The following is a 9,838-nucleotide window of genomic DNA, read 5'->3' on the forward strand; positions in this document are numbered from 1 at the left end:
TGCCTTAACTCTTCTTTTTCTTTAATCTTGACCAAATTCAGAGGTGAGAATTTGATTATGGAAATTTATAGAGTGTATTTTTGTGGGGATTGTATTAGCCTTAAGAATCAATTTAGTTATGTGACTTTTAACTAGGTTCACGAGTTGAGTAGAGTTTGAGATTCAGTTTCACATTTTTTAACTCGTATTTTGCTTGATGATTTAGGATATTAGGATGGGTGTATGAGTTAATTTTATTGTCCATTTCTCGCTGGCTACTCTCTTACGCTTTCTTTAATCAATGATATTGCCATGAATTAAATTTTTTTATTTTTAAAAAAATATTTTTTATGAATTTTAAATATTTCATAATTTTATAAAATATAATTTTTAATTGAAAATATGTAAAAAGATATTTCTTAATTTTTTCAGAATTTTTTTATGTATTTTTAAAACTAAGGGCCAAATCGATAAAAAATATAAATGTTAAGGACTATAAAAATATGGGGACTTAAAATCTCAAGATTAAAATATAAGGATTAAATTTTAAACTGTGAAAGAATAGAGGAGTCTTGACAAATTTAAACCTTTAAAAGTATCAACTTAGCTCGATGAAACCGTATAATTAGAGAATAAACAATTCACAGGTCTCACTCACTGAACTCCTAAAATTTCACTTGGATCAAACGGTGCCTCTTTACTGAATCACGCAATCAAAACCAACAGTCAAAGTGGAAAACATGACAGTATGTAACGCTAGCATATACACAAAAATTATTAAATAGAGAAAAAGAAGCTTGCATTATTGAGAGAGAATTCTATTTTCCCTGCTCAGTCATTTCAATCCTTTTAAGAAAAAAAAAATTCCTAAAAATCCAAAATTCTCCTTCGCAAAGAGAAAAAGATAGGAATATATATTTTTTTCTCAGGAAGAGGGAGAAAATTTGGGTGTCTGTTGTTTGTTTTTCTTTGGGTTATTGTCAATGGTTGAATTATAGAAATCGAACCAAATATTTCAAAATTTACCCCTTTCGAGTTTAACAAGGAAGAGAGAACAAAAATAGCTAACTCAAGATGCGATCTTCAATTTGATTTTGGCAGTGTGGTTGAATCTAGGCCGTTTGGTTTTCAATTTTCGTGATTGATTATTAGACAGTGAAATTACAGGCAGAAAGGCAAACCCAAAAAAAGAAAGAGAGAGAAATGCACGGAGGCGATGAGGTGGTCGCAGCTCCGGCAGGACCGCCACAGCCGTTGGATTGGAAATTCTCTCAGGTTTTTGGTGAAAGAACCGCTGGAGAAGAAGTTCAAGAAGGTAAATTATTATTGTTTCTGGATCCAATCGGTAATTTGTAGGTTTTTTTAGAACTAGAGTTTATTTTGGTGCTTTGGATCTATTGGGGATCATGGGATATTGAGTAATTATTGTTTAGGTTAATGGGTATGAGAAATTGTGACTTTTTTTTTGGTAAGGTTTTTGCTTTCTTTTGGTTCCAAATAATGCTTGGAATAATTTCTCGGTATTTTGTTAGAAATAAGATAGTGTGGAAGTGAAGATGGTGAATTTAGTGATGGTGCATGCACAAAAAGTTGTGCTTTCTTTGTGTGTTCATGGTAGTCTTTTTGATTTTAATAATTTATGTACCTTTTTTCTGGTTTTGGGGTTTTAGTGCATGGCAATTGATTAACAGTTTTGAGATTTGAATTGAAATTGGAATCTGGGTATTATCACTTTGTTAAGATGGAGATAGACTATGTTTCATGAGTTATGGCACAAATCATAACTCATGGATGAATGACAGCATTGATGTGGCACGGGTATACCATTTGTATGATGGGGGTTCAGATTCCTAGGTTTATTTGGTGGTGGTTTATTTCTAATATGAATCGGTTATGTTATAGTATGGTAAACTTCTTAGTAAATGGGACAGTCAGAAAATGGGTTAGATTATGAGTTGATTGATGTAAGATTGTGTGCTGCTCCCAGGAAAGAAATAATTCTGTGATTGGTAGATATTTGGCTGTTTAGATACTACTTCAAATTTTTGTTGATCAATTTAGTACTCAATACTGAAACTTGGCTTAACAATTTGAATTCAACCCTGTGTAAGTATAATGTGGGTAAACTTTGAAGCATGCTACTGAAACAGATGACTGGTGACCTTAGGTTTTCAGAAACATCAAAGTATGCATGGTAATAGTTCGGGTTGGATTTAGTGAGATATGGATAGCTTTCAGAAACATTTCTGTTGACTCTGGTTGAATTGATAACTATTTTCTATATGCAATAACTCAAGCATAGCTAATCATTGTAAAATTCTATTTTGAGTTCTGGAGAGGCAATGAATCATAGTCTCTGGCTAGGATTTTTTTTCTTTCTTTTTTGTTTTTTGGAAAGGGACTATCTTGGACTTTCTCACTAGCTGTTCAGTAGCTCTCTTTTTATTCTTCTTGTCTCTCCAAATTAAGCTTGTTATCGTCACAATGACATTTTTCTAAGCTTGGTAGAATAATAATGATGCAAGGGCGATGAGAATATGCATTACAACGCTGTGGATCATTCTTGTTATGTCGTGGCAAAAATAGTTTATATTCATCAAATGTTAACCTGCTTTTTTGCCTTAGAGAGAAAGATGTCGTGTGGAAAGTAAAAATTATGTCAAGAGAGTAGAGACCGAGAGTTGTGTTCATTGAAAGAAAACTAAATTTGGGCCTTTTTCTCTTTTCCAGTCAATGCAGTTTCTATGTACAAAGTTTTGATAAAATTTTATTATTGCTCTTACTGCAGTACAATTGTATTGTTAAGAAATATTTTGTGCTCCTGCAGTTGATATTATTTCTGCTATTGAATTTGATAAAACTGGGGATCATCTTGCCACCGGTGACCGTGGGGGCCGTGTTGTTCTCTTTGAGAGGACAGATACAAAGGATGTAGGTTCTGCTACCATTGTTTATGTTCATATATTACCTTATTCTTTTTCTTGGATTGCAATTTTATAGTAACTTATTTTACTGTAATTGTAGCATGGTGTATCAAGAAGGGATCTGGAGAGAATGGATTATCTAATTAGTCGGCACCCTGAGTTTCGTTACAAGACAGAGTTCCAGAGCCATGAGCCTGAGGTGCTCTCGCATTGCTGTTTGATGCAATGATGCATGCACACATGCACACACAACCATAGAGCTTATAGTCCACTAGGCTTAAGTTTTTTTGCTCACTTCATCTGAATTTTTTTCCAGTTTAGCTATCTCATTTTTCTTTTGGATATTTCAGTTTGACTACCTCAAGAGCTTGGAAATAGAGGAAAAAATCAACAAAATCAGATGGTGCCAAACAGCCAATAGTGCCCTTTTTCTCCTTTCCACCAATGATAAAACCATCAAGTTTTGGAAGGTAGGAAGGAAATCTGTGCTTTAACTACTGTCTTAACTCTTGTCTTGTTTCAGATTGATTGTTGATTGTGCATATTATCACTTTGTTTGCAATAAGTAGTGATTGGTACTTGAGAATGCTCATTCATTTATAATGGAATATATTCTGCAAAGCCACTGCAAAGTTTCTGGTGCATAGATAGATTGATTTATAAAATACTTCCAAACAAATGCTTCGAAAAGAGTAAACACACTTGGTAATATATCTGATTTTATCCTATCTGTTCTTCTGAGGATTGGTGTTGAGCATGATTGGTATTTTGATCTGTGGGTACCTCTGCCCTTGCCTTCTAACACACTTATTTATCTGCTGTTTGTATGGGGTTCAACAGGTACAAGAAAAGAAAGTCAAGAAAATTTCTGACATGAATTTGGATCCATCAAAAGCTGTAGGAAATGGCAGCATTGCTAGTTCAAGTAGTTCAAGTAGCCCTAAACCATGTCTTGCAAATGGAAGCTCCCTTGGCGGATCCTACAACTATTTGAGCCATGATTTCTCTTTCCCACCAGGAGGCCTTCCATCGTTGCATTTACCTGTGGTAGTTGTACTTATGCAATCATATTTTCTACTTGCAGTGATTAAGTTTTAGGCTAAACTCTATACGCATTTTGAGCGATATGAGTGTTAATAATCTCAAGGTTAGGGGGCTGATAAAAAAAAGTGCTAAGTAGGTGATGACCTTCTTTGTAGCACCCATTGTTTCTAAGTTGCTGTAGTTCAACGAAGTATGTGATTTACTCTCTGATGCCTAGCTGAATTAGGGGCAAAGCCCATGATTCTTTGCCCTGTTCTTTGGTGGTGGAGGCAAACGAGTGTTAGGATTTTGGCTGGGGGAGAGTGTTAGTATTCTGTTGTTGAGTAATCAGGAACATTTTCTTTTGTTGTCTAAATGTTTCTTGGTCACTCTGCACTAAACTTTAATCTTCACTATATCTAGGTAACAAGTCAGGAGACCAACCTCTCTCTGGCATGAGGAGAGTGTTAGGATTTTGTTTTTGAGTAATCAGGAACATTTCTTTTGTTGTCTAAATGCTTCTTGATCACTCTGCACTAACCTTTAATCTTCACTATATCTAGGTAACAAGTCAGGAGACCAACCTAGTGGCTAGATGTCGACGGGTATACGGCCATGCGCATGATTATCACATCAATTCTATTTCAAATAACAGGTAGCTAGTGGGTTTTGTTTTATTGCAATTTTGTGGTGTTTTGGCTCTGTATGTTAGTATTATCTGAAAATCAATTGAAGAGGAAGTATTCTTTTTCTGGGATAATATGTGGTAGAATCACACATCTTACATTTTTCTTCTCTGATGGAAAAATAAGTCTTCATTAGCTTAGTCTCTTGAATTCCCTCACCAAGATTTCTAGCCTGATAAATTGCTTAACCTTTATTGCATCTTTGTTCTTTATTATTATTAGTGTTTTTTTTTTTGGCAGCATCATTATGAGATGTCTCTCGAGAAACTGATGCTATCTAGTTTAGGTTCTGGATTGGAGTATAGATTTAAACTGTTATTGATTGCGCTTCTAGGCTTCCCCCCTCTCTTCCCATTCAAAGTTTGCATTCTGGAGAAGGCATATGATTCTCTAGTTGTAATGGTAAAGGATGATTGTTTCTTTAAATAATGACATAATGAATCCTGGTTCCCTTCTGATAACTTTCTGTTGCTGAACTTGTGTTGTCATGTCTGAGCAAGAAGCTGTCATTCTGAAATGGTCTTGGGGGACACTGTTCATGCTTTAGAAATGAAGGCTGATTCATAATCTTGAGAAAACTGGATAACTTCTGAACCATAGGACATAAATGCTATGGATATTCATCTCTTTTTTAGGCTTTGGAGCCATCACATTTGAATGAGAACACGGTTAATGGCCTATATCAACTGAACATGCTTCGTCCCATGCAACCCTTGAAACATTAGATTGTTTAGTTCATGGAATATTTGGATCTAGAAGTATTAAACTTATCACAGAATTATCTAGCACGTGTCTTGAAGTTTAATTGTCTGCTCACCATGTCTCTGCACTATTGTTATTCATGTAATTTTGTTTTGAAATCCTTATGGCGATGTTTAAGTTTTTGGCTTGTATACAGTTTGTATGTCACTGGTAAATAGTGACAAGCATGTTTGTGAATGTTTGAACGCACTTCCCATTTCAGTGTTTTGCATTTCATATTAGCTTGAGCGAAGATATACTGATGGTCTCTCTATCTCTGTCTCTCTTATAATTCCTAGTGATGGAGAAACTTTTATATCAGCCGACGATCTACGTATAAATCTTTGGAACTTGGAAATTAGCAATCAAAGTTTCAATATTGTCGATGTAAAGCCTGCAAACATGGAGGATCTAACTGGTAAGCCTCTTCTATTTTGGTACTTTAGTCTGCTGCTTTCACTTCTTAAAGTATATGCAAGTTCAGTGCTGTTCAATATATTTGCAAAAGTAATGGTTATTGTAATGTCTATCATTGCAGAGGTTATAACATCAGCAGAGTTTCACCCTACCCACTGTAATATGCTAGCATATAGTAGTTCAAAGGGCTCAATTCGCCTCATTGATTTGCGGCAATCAGCTTTGTGTGATTCTCATGCCAAATTGCAAGTGTTTTACTGTTTTTAGTTTCTTTTGTTGAATTTAGTGAGATTTGCACCAAAAATTTATATAGATCCTGATAGGTGAAGGTATATATATTTACTATTTGCTTTCAGTATCCTTTCTAAAATATAAGTTCCATTCTATGCCAACAGGTTTGAAGAACCGGAGGCACCTGGTTCTAGATCATTTTTTACGGAGATAATTGCCTCAATCTCAGATATTAAATTTGCAAAGGACGGAAGATATATTCTTAGCCGTGATTATATGACTCTTAAGGTTTTGCTTTGTTTCTTTCTATTCTTGTTTTGCTTTGCCTTTTTTTTCTTGTTTGTGCTATTGATATATAGTTATACGTTGCACGAGTGTAACATTATGTGTGTAATTATTCTTAAGCATGCTGCACAAACTTTATGTACCATTTAATCCCTGACTTGATTATCTGTAATCTTTTTAATAAGAAATTGAAACGATTTGACTGTAGTTGATACAATGTAATACACAGAAAGCATCAACCTGCAATGGCCTTTTGCTGCAATAATATGTCTGATAAAACATTCTAGTTTTTAAACATTTAACAGAAAGTGATCAAAATCGAAACGGTCTGGATTGTTCACAATTTTGCTTGGACTCAGATAGTCAAACAATTTTGTTTGTTTTGTAGAGAGCTTTTATCTTGAAGCCATGAAAGTGGTGGGGGGTTAAGGGTAAATGTCATGATAGCTTCTTCTATTCATTTCTTGAGCGCGTGAATCTACAATTCAATCATTTACCTGATGTGGTTTCCTACCCTTTTCTCTGTTTGAATCAATCGCATGTCATTTAATTTTAGTATTTAATCTTTGAACATTCTTAATATGAATCCCTCTTAATATCGTTAATTTAAATCAGTATCTACTTTGTTTTGTTAAAATTTTTACCATTCTACCTACTTTTCAGCTTTAAGACTTTCGATGTTGGTTTTAAACTTGCTTATTGTGTTCTTGATATCGTATACATTTGATATGCCCTTGTTTAACTGGCATTTTAGGATCTAACCTGGTTATATATCACTTGGTTGTCAGTTGTGGGATATCAATATGGATTCTGGTCCAGTTGCAACATTCCAGGTTCATGAATATTTACGACCTAAGGTATGATTCTATGTTCTGAAACAGATGATGAAATTAACCATGTATGTGTGTGCTTTGTCATAGCTAATTATTGCATTCTTTAATTGTTTCAGCTTTGTGATTTGTATGAAAATGATTCGATCTTTGACAAATTTGAATGTTGCCTAAGTGGTGATGGATTGCGAGTGGCAACAGGCTCCTACAGGTTTGTTTTTGTCCAAAAGCCTGTCTCCTAATCTTTTGTTGTTGTTATGTGCTTCCAAAACATAATATATATTACCCTTATGCTCTCAGCAATCTATTCCGTGTATTTGGTTGTGCCCCTGGAAGCACCGAGGCAACAACTTTGGAAGCTAGCAAAAATCCAATGAGGTAATCTTCAGTACAGGCCTTCTGAAAATAAAATAAAATCAGATCAAAGATTCACTCAAGCATTGGAAAAAGAAGGCTGTTAATTGTGATTTCTGTAATGATGTTAGTAGCTATTAACATCCATATGTCTTTCCAGGAGACAAGTTCAGACTCCCTCAAGGCCTTCCAGACCCCTGAGCAGTATAACACGTGTTGTTAGACGAGGTTATGATTTGTTCATTTTTTACCTTAACTTCTGATTGTTGTTAAATGAGTTCTTCAGTTCTTGAATTGTAATCTGATGCTTTTATGTTGGTGAATTTATCTTATCAGGAACAGAAACTCCCGGAGTGGATGCGAATGGAAATTCTTTCGATTTCACAACAAAGTTACTGCACCTAGCATGGCACCCAACTGAAAACTCAATTGCCTGTGCTGCTGCAAACAGCTTGTACATGTACTATGCATAAAAATGATCCAAGTAGAATGTAGTTGCTTGGTTAAAACTTTTTTCGGTTGTTGATGGCGAAAGCTCCTTTCCCCTCCCCGCCAACCAGTGAGTTAAAGGCTAAATTGAGTCTTGCACTCCGTGCCCCCTAAAATCTGTAGCACATGGTGTAGTCTCAAGATCAAGAAGCGGCTGTCACAGATCCATGAGGATGCAAACCTATGATTGCTCCCGGGTGTGCACAGTTAATCCTCTTTCTCGTGTCTCATCCAAAAATTCCTTCAGTTTGTTCGCAATTTTCTTCCTTTTTACCTCCTCCTCCCCTTGATCTTCTTTTAAAATAGAAGATGGAGTAATGTTTTTAGATTTGTGTTGGGTTGAAGTTAGCAGCAAATGTGATTGTAGCTCTCCTACAAGTAAAAACTAAAGGATGTTCTTCTATATTTGCCACTTAGGTTTAAGGTAAATGTAGTTTTTTTTTTTTTTTTGTTTTACTCAAAATCATGGTGGGAAGGAGCTGTTAATACTGACGGTGCAATTTTTTTATTGATTCTTTTCTCATGTTTGGAACTTCATCCTTTAGTTTTAGATAAATGTATCATTTTTGCTTCTCTTCTCAATTGGTTTGAATTAACCTTACAGCTCGAGTGTGAATCAAAGCAGGATGTTATGCTTTTGTTCCGGATACGTCTATGTAACATGGGGCTTGGATACTTCTAGATTGTCAATGAAAATTTTCATTTATTAAAAATCAAAATTCTTAACATTTAATATCTTAATTATGTTTGATAATAATATTAATATTTATTTACTGTTAAGAAATACTAGAAATTTAGGACCTATTTTTATACAAACCCTATTACTAATCAACATTCCCCATCTTTAAATCAAAAGATGATATGGGTTTAAATTCACTCAATATGATACATTATGTTCGGAAAGAAATGACAAATACAATTTTGGTTTGGATGGTTAAAATTGCAAAGAAAAAAGAAAATAAAGTAATTTTACAAACTTTGTTTAATAAACTGTGAAAACAAAAAGAAACAATTTATTATAAGGATTTTTTTGAATTATATGTTAAGCAATGGAAAACAGAGGAAATGATTCATTTCAATTATATCATTTTAAAAATAATTTATGTAAAATATTAATGTGATAAAAGCTTTCTTTTCTTAGCTTTCTCTCTAAATTGAGGTCAATAAAATAAAATGATTCAACCCCTTTTCTTTCCTTGTTTTTGTTAACATTGGGCTAGGATAAAAGCTACTAGGTCAAGCAAGCAACAAAATTTAAAACATCTAAGAAAGCTAAGAATAAATGTTCTCTTTATTTGATTATTGAATGATGAAAGGTACACGTGAGGTTAGGCGATTTATTTATTTATTTTTGAGTTCCCCTCAAATCAACTATATATATATTGAATTATATCAATAGTTAAGATTTAAACTTATCTATAATATATAATTATAAGGAATTTAAACTCTTTGTTAATCACTATCCTTCAAATTCAAATTAATTTGGTAACTAAAATTTAGTAGATTGTTTCCTAGGTCCTAGATGGGATCTCTAGAATGCTCCAATAATTGAGCTAATCCTAGTGGGTTAAATAAACCCAATTAACTTATTTGAATTTCTTCGCAACAGGTCGTCGTGCGCGAGTTGTGACATTCTCTTCCACCTATTCTAATGGTGTCATCGTCGCGTCCTTAGAATGAAATTAGTTTATCTCATCTCAAAATTGACATGATGCCTTGGCTAATTTCCAGTTAGCCTCACTGTCAAGTAGTCCCTTCCATTGGACAAATTGTCTTGGCTTATCCTTTTACAGGCCACCTTCCCTATCCTTTTCAAGACTCTGAAAGGACCCTTGTTTCTTTATCAAGCCTTAACAAACCCACAATTTGATGGACTCGG

The 9,838-nt window shown here is 34.3% G+C and overlaps 1 protein-coding gene across 4 annotated transcripts; it reads left to right on the forward strand.

Moving 5' to 3' along the window:
- The first annotated feature begins 788 nt into the window (after positions 1-788).
- LOC105788005 (serine/threonine protein phosphatase 2A 55 kDa regulatory subunit B beta isoform) lies at positions 789-8,541 on the forward strand. Of its 4 annotated transcripts, none has more exons than XM_012614667.2 (14): positions 792-1,294; positions 2,807-2,910; positions 3,004-3,102; positions 3,254-3,373; positions 3,744-3,953; positions 4,490-4,581; positions 5,653-5,771; positions 5,892-6,015; positions 6,166-6,289; positions 7,075-7,143; positions 7,236-7,327; positions 7,417-7,494; positions 7,631-7,698; positions 7,807-8,541. In XM_012614667.2, the coding sequence occupies exons 1-14, from the start codon at positions 1,183-1,185 to the stop codon at positions 7,941-7,943; spliced, it is 1,548 nt and encodes a 515-aa protein (XP_012470121.1). In that variant the 5' UTR covers positions 792-1,182; the 3' UTR covers positions 7,944-8,541. The 4 variants fall into 4 exon arrangements, with proteins under 4 accessions (XP_052481732.1, XP_052481733.1, XP_012470121.1 ...); XM_012614668.2 differs by having other exon boundaries at positions 3,744-3,950; XM_052625772.1 differs by having other exon boundaries at positions 789-1,294; positions 5,653-6,015.
- Positions 8,542-9,838: the final 1,297 nt, after the last annotated feature.

Source organism: Gossypium raimondii, chromosome 2, assembly GCF_025698545.1.
Source record: "Gossypium raimondii isolate GPD5lz chromosome 2, ASM2569854v1, whole genome shotgun sequence".
Lineage (NCBI taxonomy): Eukaryota > Viridiplantae > Streptophyta > Magnoliopsida > Malvales > Malvaceae > Gossypium > Gossypium raimondii.